The 17,739-nt window shown below is 56.6% G+C and overlaps 1 protein-coding gene across 4 annotated transcripts in view; it reads right to left on the bottom strand.

Annotated features, from left to right (window-relative positions):
- Positions 1-17,739, bottom strand: part of TBL1X (transducin beta like 1 X-linked) — a 212,465-nt gene that overhangs the window by 15,854 nt on the left and 178,872 nt on the right. For all 4 annotated transcript variants that reach the window (XM_025436253.3, XM_025436237.3, XM_049107708.1 and 1 more), the window contains 6 exons: positions 9,403-9,548; positions 7,565-7,823; positions 5,011-5,143; positions 4,380-4,521; positions 3,574-3,637; positions 3,368-3,465 (listed from right to left, as the gene is read on the bottom strand). In XM_025436253.3, the coding sequence (XP_025292038.1) occupies positions 3,368-3,465; positions 3,574-3,637; positions 4,380-4,521; positions 5,011-5,143; positions 7,565-7,823; positions 9,403-9,548 (842 nt within the window). The remainder of the gene's footprint in view (positions 1-3,367; positions 3,466-3,573; positions 3,638-4,379; positions 4,522-5,010; positions 5,144-7,564; positions 7,824-9,402; positions 9,549-17,739) is intronic.

The following is a 17,739-nucleotide window of genomic DNA, read 5'->3' as shown; positions in this document are numbered from 1 at the left end:
CGGCTCAGGTTGTGGTCTCGGGGTCTTAGGATCGAGTCCCACATCGGGCTCCCTGCTCTCCCTCTGCCCCTCCCCCTGCTCATGCTCTCTCTTTTTCTCAAATAAATAAAATCTTAAAAAGAAATCGGTAAACTAAATTTTAATAATATATTTTATTTCACTCCACTGTGGCCAAAATAGTGTTTCAACATTATCGATCTGTAAACATTAACGAGATATCTGGCATTCCGTCTTTGTCTAGATTTTTGGAACCCAGCATGTTTTATGCTTAACGGTCCGGATGGCTATGTTTGCGGAGCTCAGCAGCTACATGTGCGCCGATGGCTATTGCCCAGGACACAGCAGCTGCTCCTGATCCTTGGATAACTGCCCCGACTGGGGGGTCAGGCCTCTCCCTCACCCCCACCATGGAGACCTGCTGAAAAACCTGCAGTGAAGCACCCCGATACACCTTTCTGGCACTTTCCCAAATGAAGAGCTATAGAAACTGGCTTTTCTGACACCTCCCCGACCATCACCCCCTGAATCGCGACCACTGCACACAGCAGAGCAGTGTGTTACACTGGGGTCAGGCACCAATTCACGAGTCTACAAATAGGGAGGACAAAATTCTCTCCACCTTGGCGGAGAACTGGCAAAGTAAGTCCTGAATCCTTAGGAACTTACTAATATCAGGAAGACACTCAGGGAAGCAAGCGGAGGCAGCTCGATGAACGCCACGGGAATTAAGTCCTAATCAACTGGAACTTTCACCTTAATTGAAACTTTTCCACCTCCCTGTCCAAAGCATTTAAGATTTTGCTTTAAGAAAACTGCTTATATTTTGCATTAACTGCAGAAGAAATTTTCAGAGCACCAAGTATCTTTGAAACTTGGGTCTCTGAGTCTGGGACCAGCACAGACAGATGAACTTTTGTTTTGTTTTAAGATTTTACTTTTAAGTAATCTCTACACCCAACGTAGGGCTCGAACTCACAACCCCGAGATCAAGAGTCGCATGCTCCACTGACTGAGCCAGCCAGGTGCCTCTAGGCCAACTGTCTTTGTTTGGTGGAGTGTCACTCTTTTCTTTTTTGTTTAAATTAATTAATTAATCTATTATTTACTTACTTACTTATTTATGTGGGGGGAGGGCGTGCAGAGACACAGGCGGAGGGAGAAGCAGGCTCCATGCAAGGAACCCGACATGGGACTCTATCCCGGCTCTCCAGGATCACACCCCAGGCTGTAGGCGGCACTAAACCGCTGTGCCACCGGGTCACTCTTTTCTTAACATAGCCACTCAAATAAATGTAGCACTGCAGAAAATACATAAACTCCCAGTACTTTTCCCTGATACAGTGTCCCATGCTACATGAGTAATCATATCACTTAACTGACATCTCAGTTAAATATACAAGAGACAAAACTAAAAATTAATTGCACGAAAGCTTTTAAGGATGTGCTCTATCCTCCTGCCACCACTTTCAGGTTACGCATGCAGGGAAGGCGAACACCAGCATCGCTGTCAATGACCTTTCTCCCCGGTATCACTTTTGAGAACACGACCATTATTCATGCCACGGTTGATTAACAATGGCAGAGAGCGTAGGACGCCAAGACTAATCGGATTCCAAATGTGCATTTTCACTGGCCGTACAGCTCATCACCTGGTAGAGTCACAACTGAGCGTAAGGTTGAAAATCAGAAATGAAATCTATGAAAGAGCCCCTGGGCAGGAGGCAGGTGAGGTTGCAAAGAACTTTTCAGAAGGGGTGTGGAGGTCAAAGCGCAATCCAGGGCCTGCCCCCTGGACCAGTGTGTCCCTAGGCAAGTGAGAGCTGGGTCTGGGGAGCGGGGCCACCAGCAGCAGTGCCCACCTCCTCTCTTGGGAGCAGTGAACAGGCCAACACATAAAGTCAAGTGCTCGGTAAGGGTTAGCGATCGTCATTTTAATAATCCAGTCAGCAGGATGGATGACCAACATTAGACACTAGGCCGCCGGGTTTGAAAGGAAAGCTTACAGGTGAGAGACAGAGAGAGAGAGAGAGAAAGACTGAACTCTTCACTGACCTACTGGGTTACACTCTGGTACGGAGGTCAGCACACATTTTCTGCCACTGGCCAGATAGTAGGTATTTGAGACCAAGACCGTGACCATGTTTACAGGTCACCGCTACTACTTTACACTCATCTTAGAACTTGGATGGATACAAACCAGTAACTGAACCAGGTTTGCAAATTATCCTGATGTCAGTGTGAAAATGTAAAGCCCAGAGGTGCCTGGGTGGCTCAGTGGTTGAGCGCCTGCCTTTGGCTCAGGGGGTGATCCTGGGGACCCGGGATCGAGTCCCACATCGGGCTCCCTGCAGGGAGCCTGCTTCTCCCTCTGCGTGTATCTCTGCCTCCCCCGCCCCCGCCGTGTCTCTCATGAATAAAGAAAATCTTAAGAAAAAAAAGAGAGAAAAAGTAAAGAAGCCCTTTGGAAACCAAACAGTACAGTACTCAGACCCAGTCTGTGGTTGTAGAAACACCAACTAGTGGGAGGGCATGCTTTTGTTTCCCTTCTGCTTCATTTCTTAATAATACTTCTTTTCCAAAGCAAGGACTTCAAATTCTTGCTGAGTTGTAGGAATGACATAACCGTTCACTGCACGTTCTCTGGGGTCATGCTGCCTGGCGCTTGGCAGTTGAGGAAACAAACCCAGAGAGAGTGGCCCGAAGTCAGAGCCAGAATGATGCCTACACCCCCTGACTCCCTGCCCGCTCACGGCTTCTAGATGCACTTGCTGCTCCCAGCCACTGGGCCCTGGCGGCCGTGTCCGAGCACAAAGTCTACTCTGAGGGTGCTCCGTGGGCCACCGGGGCCTGCCCCCTCGTGTGCAGGTCCGCTTTGCTCCCGCTAAAGGAGAAGCCTATGGCCCACGGTGGCGGCAGCTGACAGTTCATCGAACTGGGGAAACAGAGCCTGGCTTGTGTTTCCAAACTGCTCCGTGGGCGAAAGGCTTCTGTCCGCCGCACCCCACAGCGCTTTGCTCCTTCAAGCATCGGACACATGCAATTTGGGGAGTTCCTCTTCCCATCACTGAATGACGTAACTCAAAAAAGGGGGGAGAGGGAAGCTCTGCACAAAGGTCTGTGCAAGTGCATGATATATGGAGAGAGTACGTGTCATAAATGAACAGTGAGAGCAAAACCACAAAAACAAAACCTAAAGAAGCTTTTTGGCTTTTTGGCTGCACTAAGGAGAAACAGAAAGTCTCAGACTTAAAAACAAAAGCAAAGTGGGATGATATCCAGAGATTAAAAATAAATAAGCATCTACAGATCAAAGGGACATTTTTTTTTTTTTTTTTGCAGGGGGGACCTACTTTAAGCTAATACTCACTTTGTCTACACCGGCGCTCAAAATGTAATTCCCCTTTTTGTTCCACTTCAAGGCGAAGATGGGGCCTTTGTGCTGTCCTAACGTGCTGGCCAGGTTGCCTGTTACGGAGAGAAGCCACAAAGAGGTGTGATACAGAGCCTTCTGCCCCCGACGGCCACATCCCAAGGCCACGCTCGCCCGCCCCACAGTGCCCGGCAAGGCCTTACCGTCTTCCGTCCATATTCTTGCAAAGCCGTCATAGGAACCAGTAGCCAGCAGCGTCCCGTCGCTCTGCGGGGCAGGGAAACACGCACCACAAAGTGCTCAGGGCGGGTGGTGCCGCGGAAGCGCAGGCCTCTCACCTTATCCCGGGGCCAGAATGTTCTCCTCCCACCAGTGACCGGCTCCCAGGGAGGAGACTCGTCGAGCCCACGTGGCTGCTTCAGGCCACACGGCTCTCAGCCGACAACGTGGGGCGTTCTAACGACACACCAGGGACCAGGGAACACCCGCGACCGCTCGCCCCGTGACACAAGTAACCACACCGCAACCCGAACAGTTAGAGTGAGACTTTGAGAGGCTTAAGGAAGCTTGTCAACACGTGTCTGCACACACAGAAGAGTCTGTGCTGCAGGGAAAGTGTAAAGACATTGCAGACAAATGTGGGCCCCCCACCTGTCAATGTCTGTAGCGCCCACTGCCCGAACAGCCTGGGGTATCCCCTGGCCCGGCTGCACGGCACGTGTTGCCCGCAGAACAGCACCCTCAACGCCCCATGAAACCACCAGGCTCATCCGGCTCACTGAGGGAAACCGAGGGCCCCTGAACACCCTGAACGCCTAGCTGAACATCCAACGCGGCCTTGTCAGAAGCCCACAGAAACGGAGAGCGCCTGTGAGACCGGCCCCGGGCTGGGGGGCTCACAATCAGGACCACCCGCCACCCCAGGTTTGCTCACCCACCCCCACAGAGCCCTGCCGTGCGCTGGGGGGCCCCTGGGTGCTACAGCGTCTGGGGGGTGGCACATGCTTACATTCCAGTCCAGGGAGGTCACGTCTTTATTACTCGGGACATCATGCCCCCCTTCTCGTATACAGTGCCTCAACACGAGCTGGGTGGAGCCCCCGTTGCTGTTTTCATTAAGGTTCCATATCCTTGCTGTCGAGTCTCCGGATCTGTGGAATGAAAATGCACAAGCACTCAGCTTCCGGTTCAAGAGCAAACAGCCCATCAGACTTTCGGGCTGCCTACATGGGGCATCTCTGGCCCGTGGCCCTGTGTCTTCCTAATCCCGTTCACCATGTTTTTCTCTTCACCACTTTTGTTGTTCTTAATAATGTAATTTTATTGGTTTACGTTTTCTACATAGGCTCCACACCCAACCTGGGGCTCGATCTCACAACCTTGAGATCAAGAGTCTTGTGCTCTACGGACTGAGCCAGCCAGGTGCCCCTCAGTGACTTCAGATTGCTTCCCGCCCTAGTGGGAACAGGGTGGAGTGAGGACTTCCTTACAACCTGGGAAGGAGGGCAGACGGACAGCCCAAGGTCTTGGACTGCACACAGATGAGAGGAGAGCACGTGTTCCATGAGGCGCGATTCCAGAAAGGAGTGAGCATCTCAGGTCCCCCAGACCCTGCGGCACCCCCGGCCTGGCATCCTTACCCTGAAGCTAGGAGATCACTGACAGGGTTCCAGGCACAAATGAACACCTCAGACTCATGGCCCCGAAGGACTGTGGCTTTGTTGGGTGGAATCTCAACGTCCCCATCTATTTCCATTGGTTTTGAATGATTATCTGTTATAGGAAACAGGAAAAGACATGTGGCTGACCAGTATATATATATAAAATGCATTCTTAGGGAACTTGAATACTAGAGACATCCTCTTTATATACACTAGGCAATATCACTTCTGATGATCAAAACTATATCTTAGCTTTTGTGTAATTTAGTAAATACACAATTTATTTTAATAGCATCCAAATTTGATAGAAAAATAAACAGTTAAAAGGTTTTATTTGTCAGAGAGAGAGAAAGAGAGAGACTAGTGCACAGCAGCAGACAGAGGGAGAGGGAGAAGCAGGCTCCGCACCGAGCAGGGAGCTTAATGTGGGCCTTGATCCCAGGACTCCAGGATCATGACCTGAGCCAAAGGTAGTTGCTTAACCGACAGAGCCACCCAGGCGTCCCAAGAGTTATATATTCTTCATAACTAGGACCAGGCTAAGGTCTCGCAACCACCACAATGAGTTTGGGGAGGGATGATGAGAGCGAGCTGGAGCCCAAAGGCTGCTATTCTCCAGACAGGATGGGACATTTTATCGTGAAGTTCCCACCAGGAGAGCCATCACTTTTTCAGAGCACCCACCCTGCAACACTGCAAACATCCTTATATTCTTGGGACACAGGGGCTATGTTGTTGGAGGCACCTTTGCAGCAGACTTCTTAAGCCAAGTAGAACTGCCAGGTTTCTAACAGAATAAGCACGTCCTTGATGAATCATGTGATCTGGGTCCTGAATTCCTGAGTAGGCTTGGTGACAGTGGAGACAAGCCACGCTAAATGCCACCCTTAAAAGAACCATCCTGGAAGGTGGCTGCTTTTTTTCCCAAGTGGCAGGAGAGAAAAGATTCTTGAAGGTCAGAATGAAATATCACTTCAGATACCATAGTCTGGCCTCAACCCAAATTGCAGCAAGATGATCACAAGCTGTAGATGGCACCAGAAACAAAGTAAAAGGAGAAGCCACAGAATGACGTGCCAGGGAGGAGGGAGGAATGAGCCCTCGGGTGTGCTCCCTGCGATGTGACAGGTAACCCACAGGTACCCATGAAATGAAGGCTGTGTGAGTGGCCAGTGTGCTTTAAGGCGTGTTAAGTGTCTCTATGCAGCTATGTCGCATTAGATTTTTTCTTTTTCTTTCTCTTTCTCTCTTTTTTTTTCTTTTTAAGTAGTCTCTGTGCCCAGCATTGACCCCAACACAGGGCTTGAACTCACAACAGAGATCAAAACCTGAACTGAGATCAAGAGTCGGACACCAAACTGACTGAGCCACTCAGGCGTCGGTCGCACCCATTAAGATTTTCTCCTCTCCCCCATTAGATTGTCCTAAGATTTAAAAGAAATCCGTTCAATTTAAAAGTCCGCAAAATTTCCATCCCAGCAAACATACAGGTTTCTTGAAGCTCACCAATTACAAATTCGTTTCTGTGATGGAAGACTAAGAAAACAATGACACTTAGTTTCTTCCTGCTTCATTTTTGAGAACTTGAGGTTTGTATCCCACCTTGGTGGGTGGACAGCTGACAAACCGACTCTGGCACAAGCCACAGATTTTCTTCTGGTTTTCCCGCCCCATCACTTGGGATGTTATCAACAGTGACTATGGAGGCTCCAGGTGAGAAGTCTTTCGTGCATAAGCTAGACTCTCGGCCTGCAAGTCACCCTCCTCTATGGAATCTGCATCACAGACCATGTGGATTTTCCATTTGCTGTTGGATCTGATCCTCAAGCTGAAGAGAGTTTGTCACCCTGTGCCCGTGGGGTGACAACCTGCCACAGGGCTTGGCTGCAAGCTGCAGCCTCATCTGAGAAGCTGGCCAGCGAGCCGCATGCCAGCAAGCCCTGCGCACACACGCGCATGCACACCACGCATGATACATGTATACACGAGCATGCTTTGAGCTCAGACCCTGACACAGTCTTGGAGTTTATAAGCCACTTGTCAGAGTGGAGCCAGGTTCTCTGGGTAGAAATTTGGGTTCTCTGATCGGCCTCGTCCTTCAGGGCAATCACCTGCCAGAGATGGAGAGCCCAGCATTTTGAGAAGACCGCGTCAGGCCATGCCTGCCGTCTGGGGCCCGGGGCCGTCACCCTAACCCTGAGCTTGCCGGTTACCCCGGGTGCTGGCCCCACCGGCTCGGCACAGAAGGCCGTGCGAGGGACCAGGGGCCTCCGCCAACGAAACCCTCTGCCATCGGACAAGAATCACACGTACATCTGGCTGTTAGAGGAGTTCTCTGCCTAGCAGGACGTGTAGGCGCGGAAAGGCCGCCCTGCCCAGGGTCTCGATGCAAGGTGCGCGAGGCTCTCCACGCCCACCGTGCCCACCAGCAGAGCCCGGACAGGGACGGCGGGCGATGCTCGGGGAGCTCTCCACCCCCCGCAGCTCGGACAGGAGGCGCCGGAAGCTCGCCACCCCCGAGCCCCGCACGTACTTATTGCGTGTGCTCCGTTCTCCTCCCCGTTCACCGCGGCCTCCCCGTTCTTTGGTGGGTGCTGCTGGGCAACAGCCGCCGGGGCCGCCGGGGCCGCTGTCGCCGCCGCCGCCGCCGCCGCCGCTGCCGCCGCACTGGCCTGCTGCTGCTGCGCGAGCTTCTCCCGGAAGGCCTGCTGCCGTGTCTGCACCACGTCGGGCATCACAGCGTCGATCAGGGACAGGGACTCTATGGGGCGGCCGTCAAACACCGTGCCATCCTGGGGAGAGAGCCGGAGGCCGCTGTCAGCCCCGGTGGCAGCAGGTGCCGCAGGGGACTGGCAGGCCTGGGTGCTCGGAGTGATGCCCGGCAATCCAGCGTAGGCGGGGGTGGAGGGGACGACACATGGCCTGGGGGACCGGGGACGGGGCTCAACACCCCCGGGGACACAGGACGCCCCACCGAACACTCATCTGGCCCCCATGTGCCGAGTGCTAGGGCTGGGGCCCCCCTGCCCCGATGCTACGGTCAGTGTGGGACGTCTGTGAACAGCTTCACTCTCGTCGGGGAGAGGTAGCTCCCGGAAACCTCAAGGCCCAGTGAGAGATTCCGGCACCTTCAGGCTTTGGGGCCCCTGCACCTGTCCAGCCCACTTAATAAAATACGCAGCTGCTGCCGTTTGGGCCCAGGGTACACACTAAATATCATGAGACACAGCCAGCAGCACCGTTTAGTTCCCACGCATATTTTAGCCAACGTCTTGTGATTCTCTGGCTTCTATCGGCAATGACAAAATTTCCACACACACTTAAAAACGAGGGAGGAAGTTCTTTCCTTAGAGACCGCTCCAAATAGAAGAGTCACACGAAAAATCAGTGCTTCAGGGTTGAGGCTGCGAGATGTGCAACCATGTGTTTGCACGTTCTGAACTGGAATTACCTCAGAGATTAGGAAAAATCGGATGGCATGAGTCTCAGCAGGACACCATCTACCTGAAATGTGACCCAGCTGACTTGGGGCCACGATACAATATCGTATTTGAAAACACAGAAACGGTAAGAAACCCCCCAAAAATGTGTCAACAAATAGCTGGTCACCTCATCAGCCACCTTCATGCTGCGGTTCTGGCCGTGGCATGGCCGCTGTTGACCAAGTGGGGTGATACGGGGTGTCACCTTCCTTCAGCTGTTCACGCCTCAAACGGACCACTACTCAGCCAGAGGCAGTAACGGCCCAGGGTAGTGAGGACACCTCCTAGTTTAGACTCTAAAGCATGCTGCCCCACTTTTCAATGACTGCAAATCAAGGTCACAAATAAGACGTCCCACTCACCTCGAGACGTGTTGGAATTTGAACCTGAGCACGAGGAGCCATGAGGGCTTCTCGACAGGTTGGAGAGGTGGACACGGGACGGGGAAATGGAAGCGCAGGGTCACACGATCTGGGCGCTGGCGGGGGCCTGAGGGTCACGCGCTCCCATCCCCACGCTGGACTGTTTTGTGGGGAAAAGAGACCCGATGGGGCCTCAAGGGGCTGGGGAACACGGCCTCCGGGCACCCAATCTAACAGGAGGAAGGAGGCGACGGCCACCGTCAGGGAACAATGTGCACAGGGCGGGTGGAAATTCGGGTGTTTGCAAAGATGGGGTAATGGGAACTGCTGGGGGAACACAGGGGACACGCTACAGGATCTGTTACTTTCAAAGTCTGTAGAGGCGAAAGAGAAAGCGGAGCACGACAGGCTTGCCGCAGCAGGAGGAACGGAGCAGGCGTCGCGGCCACGAGGGCTGCGAGCGCTTCGGGCCCCGCTGTCCTGTCCGGCGGGGACCAGGCCGCCGCCCGCGCCCCGAGCGCACGTACCTCGTTGATGCTGATCTCGGCCTCCACATACTGCAGTCCCTTCTGCAGGATGGAGATGAGGGCCGCCGGCGGCACTAGCGTCCCATTGATGTTGGACTGGCTGATGTGGCTCTCAATACCGAACGTGAACGCCGAGTGGGAAAAACCTGCAGCGGGAGACACGGGGCAAAGGGGGTCGTGAGGCCTGAAGAGAAGGGTGGCGGGAGGCGCGGCCACTGAGACCCAGAGGTGGTACAAATGCTCCTAATTAGCCGGGGGCGGGGCGGGGGTGCAGCCTTGGCTGTGGGACGCCCACCTACAGGTGTGGGGTGAAGCGGGGGGAACGGGCCCAGAGACAGGAGGCCCTGCGCGCAGGGGACGGACGCACGGCTTTAGAGGTGGAGCAGGTTCCCTGTTTTAAACAGCAAAACACAGCACGGTTGGCCCTGCCTCAATGTTTCCTTTTTTTTCTGATACTTAATTTTTTTGATACTTTGATACTTAATTTATCTATTTGATGGGGGGGCGCACAAGCAAGAGCAGAGGCGGAGGGAGAAGCAGACTCCCCGCGGCGCGGCGCTCGGCCCCAGGACACCCGGATCATGCCTTGAGCCATCGCCTGACCCCCCGGGAGCCCCCCGCTAAATGTTTCTGCTGCCCGAGGGGCAGCTCCGGGCTCCCTCCCGCGTGCCCACCACTCCTTTCACCCCGCACCCCGGGCCCTGCTGGGCGCACACGGGGCGCCTTCCTGTGGCCGGGCTCCGAGCGCTCGCAGCAGGGGGCGCCGAGCCACCACACGATCAAGCATCCGAGGAAAACAAGAACATTCTGGACTGACTGGGTGGCTTGAGTCACTTTATCGAGTAATTGGCACTTCCGCCTTGGCTGTGAGATGCTGGCTCACAACCCTCGTCAGGATGGTTACTGCATGTAACCAAGAAAGGGAGGCAGCAGGCGGGGCAGGGTGTGGGGAGCCACGTGGGGACCCATCGGGTACCGGCAGTGGCCCTTCCTCCAAGAGTCAGGGGACACGTTGTGGCTGGAGTTCCCAGCTGCCACAGGCCTTCTCTGCAGGGGGGCAGCTCTGTCTGCTGGGGGTACCATCAGCCACCTCGGTCTGGGGCGGCCAGGGGTGTCCGGGAGCTGGGAATCCTTGGGGGGTGCAGGCCTTAGGGGTAACAGAGCCCCCTGTGCTCAGCTCCGGGCTGCAGGTGGCGCGGGGCCAGGGGCACTCCCAGCATGTGGCTCTGAACTCCTGCACTGTCTACAAGGTCCGTCCGTCAGGCAGACAGAAGGCAGCGCTTGTCGTGGGGGCGAACCCACTAGCTGCCCTGCAGGACACCCCGCCCACCACCCACGGCAACAGCGCATGCGGCTACACGCTGCCGGTCCCACAACGCTGGACCCATTCGACTGGTCTCAGGGTTATCCCCTTGCTGTAGTTTGTCCTCAGCTCTGTCCACCCGTTCCCTTGCAGGGGGAGTGGGGGTGTCCCCAGAATCCCGCTCCCAGGGGATCTCCTCCGCGAGCACGTCCCATCACCACTGGCTCATCCTACATGCTGGTGGGCTGCGCAGGGCTCCGGGGTGTCCCCACTGTCGGCCTGCGAGGCCACCCACACCGCTAGCATTCCGCCTTCAGAAGCCAGACTGATGGGCATCGCCCAGGCCCCAGTTTCCATCAGATTCCACATCATTGGCTCCCCGCCTCCCTTGAGCAAAATACGACCAGCCGTTGCAATAAACGCAGTGCCCAGCAGATGGGACTGTTCCTCCAGGAAAGGCCGTTGTGTCTGCACGGTCCTCGCCTTTTCTGCCTACTGTCTGCTGCTCCCCAACCCGCCGCTCGTCCCCCAGTGCCCGATTATGAGGAATATTTAAAACGTGTGCTTTACTTATTTCCTCGAGTCCTGTGTCAGCAACCGTTACTGTTACAATCGGCCGCATAGAGGCTTCCAACCTCCTTATGTAACCGCCGTGCCCACGTGAGCCACCCGAGACCAGCCCCCAGAGGCCCCCGAGGCCCCTACTGCCCCCCACCCCCTCCGCTCTCCCAAGGCCAGCAGCAAGGGCACTTTACAAGGGCCTCCCCTCTGGCCTTCCCTTGCCTCCCGTCTCCTACCCTTCCCCCACCCCTCGGGCCACCACAGAACCAGCACCCCCAGTTAACCAGTGACCACCCCCTGGGCCTGTGCCATGCCAGACGCCTTACCTCCATGCTTTTACAGGCCAGGTGCAGGGAAGGTGCAGACAAGGCAAGGCCTAGGTCAGAGGATGGAGCGGGACCACGTAGGTTGGGGCCCGACTCCCCCCTGCCTGGAACCTTCGCCTTGCACTCGGGGCCACAGTGATCTCGGCCTCTGAAGAACTCTGAACTCTTCCTGGCCGTTGGCCCCACTCGGGGGCCCCCCGTTCTCCGTCCGTGTCTTGAGCGGCTAACAGGGCCGGACACTGGGTCTCCTGCTCTCTCGAGAAAGCGCGCGGCGGGCCCACCCCACGCAGGGCTGATGCACACCGCAGGCACCTGCCAGCACCCGCTCGGGCCTCCCCGAGCCCTGTGCTTTGCCACCCGGGGTGCGGCGGTCTCGAGATCCGGGGTCACCGGCAGGCCCCGCCCCCTCACACCTCAAAGCCGGGCAGCGGGGCCCCACTCCCAGCCCGCCAGGCCGCGCCGCCCGCAAGGGCCCCGGCGAGGAGGGTCCGGTCCGTGACGCGGGGACGGCGCGCAGGGAGGTCAAGCCTCGGGGCTCAGCGGCAGGCGGGGACGTACAGACAGACAGACACCTCGTCTCGCGGTTCCGGAGGCCCGAGTCCCAGATCTCGGTACACACTGAGGGCCGGTGAGGGCCGGTTTCTGGTTCCCGGACGGCGGTCCTCACCCGGAGCCCCCCCGGGCGCCCCCTCCCGATGCCATCACGGGGGCTGGGAGTCCAGCGTAACAACTTGGGGGAGGCCAACACGGCCGACGGCCCTCCCTCCCTCACGCTCTCCCGTGGCGTCCGGCCACGCGACGGCGGACCCCGAGCACGCTGCTGCCTCAGGCAGGGGGGCCTGCGCAGGCGGGTAGCGGCCAAGGCCGCAGGGGGCCCGGGGGCGGCGCACGTGACAGGCACGCTTGCCACTGCAGGCTCCGGGACTGCAGCACCCGCAGCACCCGCGGCACCCACGGCGCCCGCAGCGCCCGCTCCAGATCCTTCCGTCCCGGGGTGGCACCGGCGGCCCTGTGGGGGCAGCGCAGCCTGCAGGGGACGAGGGGTAAGCCCAACTCTGACCCAAAGCTCCACGATGTCCGGGGGGGTACAGGGGCGCCCCGGTTTGGCCCCCGAGGCCCGAGGAAGCCCCCCGAGTGAGGCCAGGTGGCCGCGGGGTGAAGGCCGCGGGGGCCGAGAGAGGCACCGCAGGCCCGGCCCCACCAAAGCAAAACAAGGACTAGCGAAGAGGTGCACAGAGTGCCGGGACCTTGAGCGTCGGTGGTGACAACTCGTGTCCTCTCCTGGAGGGAACAGAAAACCATGCCCGGCACCTGGCCATGTTCCCTTGCATTGCAGAGACAGTCTCCTATTTGCTTATGAACTTCCGTGAGCCGCGTTTCCTCTCCAGGCGAATCCACGAGTGGCCTCTGAATCAATGGCTTTTTTGTTTTTTAAAGACTTGTTTGCTTGTTTATTCATGAGAGACACAGAGAGAGGCAGAGAGAGGGAGAAGCAGGCTCCCGTGGGGAGCCCGATGCGGGACTCGATCCCCAGACCTGGAATCACGCCCTGAGCTGGAGGCAGATGCTCAGCCACCCAGGCATCCCTCAATGATTTTTTTTAATCCATTTGTTTTGAAGACTTTCCTCGTGGCTTCTGGCCAACCTGATTTCATCGAGGCAAGCAGAAGGGCCAGGTGCAGAGAATGTCAGGAACAATCTGGACCACTGGGTCCATCCTTGATCCCCCAATGAGTGCCTGGGCCAACTCACTTCATTTGGCTGGGCCCCTGTTTCCTTTTCTATGGTGTGGGGATAAAAAGTACCTCAAGGAGCTAATGGGAGAACCAGATGTGAGAGCAGCAGGCCTGCACACATTTTTGAATGTATAGAAGACCACGGACCAGTGGAGACATTCCTTCTTGACGTATCCTCGTTTGTGCAGTGATGACACCGGACGAAACGGTCACTCGGATATTTTGTAGACCCGACACGCATTCATCGTGGAAGCGGGGAGGCCCACTGACCACGTATGCAAGGCCTGCTTGAGCCCTTTCTCCTAGGCCCTGGTTCTTGGAGCCCTGCCGTGCGCCAACGTGTTGCGTAAGGCGCCATCTGGGGAGACTGACACCTCCAGGCAGGATGCTGCTCCGCCGGGACTGGCCCAGCCTCCACCACCAGCGCCCCACTCCTCCCAACTGGACTCCGAGGCTAATAAGTGCCTCCTCAGGTTTCCTGCAGCTCTTCTTCCTCCCAAGGGGACAGCAGTAGGAATAAAGCTCATTATGTCAACGACAGAGATGGAAACAGTCAGGACTGGCCCAATGGCAGATGTGGAAGTTGTTAAGAGGGAGAAGAGAGAGCTCGGTGGTACCTCGAGGAAAGCTCTGTGCGGGGGCAACGCATTAGTGTCCCTGGTGTCCAACGTTCAGCCAGTCTGGGGTCGTGACCGAAGCCAGCAGGCCTGTCCCCTACTTAGTAAGAGGTATCCCTGCTGAATCTCTCAAGCTGTGGCATGACGGACAGTGAGGCCAGCTCATTCCTTGTTGTGGGGAGCGCCATCCTGGGTGTTGTAGGACGCTGACCAGCACCCCTGGCCCCCTGGATGCTGCTGGCACCTCCTCTGGGTCATGACGACGCACAGCGTCTCCAGATACTGCCTAATTGACCCTGCCATGGCCGATCACCGGTAACCTAGAGAAACCGAACCCCCCAGAGGACACTATCTACAGTCGACTCACATTTCCGCTTGATTTATAAACACAACGGGTGGACAGTTGCCAGTGAAGAGCAGGACCAAGACACCGTCTATATGCGCTTGGTCAGAGAATTCACCAAACACACGGTAACGAGGAACAACCAGATGAGGCGAGAGTGTTTCCAAGGGGGAGAAAAAGGGTGTAACCGTGAGAAACGTGACAAACCGGGAAAGGTTTAAAATAAGCGCTACATTTTCTACAAAGTGAGGCAAGACCTCCAAGGGTAAAGTCCTTTCTGTTTTCCTCACGAGGGAGGAAAAGAGCGTGCACATGCATTTGTCTCGCCCAACTAGGCAATAAAAATAGATTTAAAACCAAGTACGTGTTTTCCGTTTCTTGCAATTACCACACCGCCGACCATACCTCTTTCGCAAACGGCTTCACAAACCACCTGAGTTAGTTGAACACCGAACCATTCTGTCCAGCTAACGGCGGCCCGATCCACCAGCAAAACCTGCTAAATGATCACTCTCTGGCCCTTAAAAAGTACTGCTTACCTGGCAGAGAAAAGCAGACGTGTAATACCTACCCGGGCAGCGGTGAGGGTGGTTTTGCATCTTCAGCTGAAACAAATGCCAAGGGCTCCAATTTGAGGCATCTTCAAGAGCAGGCTCTTCATTAAATATTTAATGAACGTGCATACTTGGATGTAGACAGCCACCCAAGGCCAAGGGGCGTGCTGAACCCTAACTGTCTGGATCAAGCGGAGGGCAGAGAGAGGCCCCCAGGCCAAGTCTGGCCCACCGCTTGTAGCTGCAAATAAAGTTTTACTGGGACTGAGAACTCAGCGCGTCTGCTGCTTCTCTGCCACTCGGCGTGTGCGACTTTGCTAGGGCGGCCCAGAGGCACAAGACGCTCCTCCGTGACACCTGGCAACGTGGGGGTGACGGGGCGGGGATGGCGAGGGAGAGCGTCCTCTGTGCCGGGCAGTGGCCCACCGATCTACGGACACCACGCGCCCTAACACGAAGCCCTCCCGGTCACGTGGCTGACCCGCCTCAACGGGTCTGGCGTTCTCGAGAGCCTGCAGCCGGGCCAGGCCCCCGCACCCCTGACACCTCCCCAGCTGAGCACGGCCCGGAAGTCACCCTGACACGGGGGGAGCCGCTGCCTCTGTGACCAAAGCTCGAACCCGCCTCCTGCGTCCCTGCACAGTGACTCTGCTCATTCTGGGCTCGCTCTAGAACGGCGGTTCATGGTTCCCAAGGGCGGACGACTCCGGCCCCCAGGGACACACGTGGGCAATGGCCACAAACAGTTTTGGCTGCCCCGGGGGAGGGCTGTGTCTGCAGGGAGTGTGAGTGTGTGTGTGTGGGGGGCTGCTGGGGTGTGTGCACGGGTGTGGGGTATGTTTGGTTCCACCAGGGGTGTGTGTGGGGTGTATGTGTAGATGTATGTGGAGTGTGTGTGTTTGTGTACCTGCCCCAGGGGTGTGTGTAGGGTATGGGCATGTGTGTTTGGCTGCCCCAGGAGTGTGTGTATATGTGTTTGGGGGTGTGTGGGTGTGTTGGGTGTGTGGGTAAGTGTTTGTGTGTGCACGTGCATGTGCGTGCGTGGAGGGGTGCTACAGCATCTAACGGCTGGAGGCCAGGCCCGTGCCCCACAGCCTGCAGCACATGGGAGGCTCTGGGTAACAAAGCCGGAACTGGGCCCAGTTCCAACAGCCAGCTCCCGAACCCCTGTCACCACCACTGACACCTGCTCAGTGGTCATGGGTGTGGCCAGGCCTCTGTGCTCCACAGAAGTCTCGCCTGTCCTGGCAGGAGGGAGGGGCTGCCCTCCTGCTGGTCCAAGGTCACCAGTCACCCAGTTACCCAGTCACTGGGCAGTGGCCTCCATTCATCTGCACCTCCTGACTTCTGGGAAGGTGGAACCTTCTAGAAGGGAGGAAGCCCTTCCAGATTCCCTTCCTAACAGGCAGAGCAGCCTCCCCGGGGTCGGGGCCGCAGCTGCAGATGGACGTACATCAAGAAAACTCAAGGAAGGCTAAGAGAACCACTCAGGCTGATGGAAAGGAGGGGCGAGGAGACACTGAACAAAACTGAGTCCTTGCTGCTTTCAGAGTAAGACGGCTGGAGGAGGACAGGAATTAAGGGTTGAGCACAAGCGTAAGAGAAGGAGAACAGTCTTTAAACACCTCTGCCTGCCGTTCAAGCAACGGTTCAGAAAAGCACCAAAGAGGATGTGTGTATGGCCGTGTGTATACCTGGATTTAAAAACGATTATGGGGCAGCCCAGGTGGCGCAGCGGTTTAGCGCCGCCTTCAGCCTGCGGCATGATCCTGGAGACCCGGGATCGAGCCCCATGTCTGGCTCCCTGCCTGCAGCCTGCTTCTCCCTCTGCCTCTCTCTCTCTCTCTCTGTGTGTGTGACTATCATAAAAAATAAATAAATAAATAAATAAACGCAGTAGCTCAGAGGTGGCAACAACCTAGGAGTTAGGCTTATGACCTCCATGTTACTGATGGGGAAACTGAGTCACAGAGCAGTTCAGTGATTCCCCCAAGGGCACACGGCGAGGAGGTGGCCGTGTGGGTCCCGAGTCTGCGCCCTTAACCACACACTGTGGAACCCTGGAAGCCGCTCAGAAACCTCCACTCTGGGCAGCCCGGGTGGCCCAGCGGTTTAGCGCCGCCTGCAGCCCAGGGTGTGATCCTGGGGACCTGGGATCGAGTCCCACGTCAGGCTCCCTGCATGGAGCCTGCTTCTCCCCCTGCCTGTGTCCCTGCCTCCCCCCCTTCATGAGTAAATAAATAAAATCTTTTAAAAAAGAAAAGAGGAAAAGAAAAAGAAAAAGAAAAAAAGAAACCTCTACTCATTCCGAATGGTGCCTTGTGAGAAAGAGGCAGCGGGCCATCTCGCCATCTCCGCGCCATCCGCACTACACGTTCAGCCCAGCCGGCGGCCACCGCGCCCACGGCCCCTTCCCGGGCGCGAGGGGGTCTGTCCACACTGGCCGCCTGCCGCCCGCCCAGCGAACAGGCGGAGTGAAACGACTCCCGGTCCCTTTCTCCTCTGAAAGTCTGCGTAGAGGCTAAGATGACCACGGTGTCCCACCAAACCCAGACGACTGGAAGTCACAGGGGTGCCCGAGCGGCCACACAGCAGGAGAGGCTCCCGCCCCGGAGAGGGATGGATCCCCCCAACTCCCGGAGGCCGGGGACCCGGGGGGGCGCCTCTCGCTGGGCAGCAACGGAACGGAAATGACCGCACGCCCATCCGACCTTGCGGGCTCCAGAGCACGGATCTTACAAGTCACCGTGAAACAGGACCATGTGTTGCCAGCTGACCTGGCACCTCCTCGGTATCTCCGAATCCGGACATGCCTGGAACATCCCCACTCGCGGCAGGTCCGCGTGTCCCGGCTCGCAAAGGGTCCGCAGCAGGAGCACAGCTGCCTGGCACCCTGC

Source organism: Canis lupus, chromosome X (assembly GCF_003254725.2).
Source record: "Canis lupus dingo isolate Sandy chromosome X, ASM325472v2, whole genome shotgun sequence".
NCBI lineage: Eukaryota > Metazoa > Chordata > Mammalia > Carnivora > Canidae > Canis > Canis lupus.
Note: the sequence above shows the minus strand (reverse complement) of the source record. Positions and strands in the feature narration are given on the sequence as shown.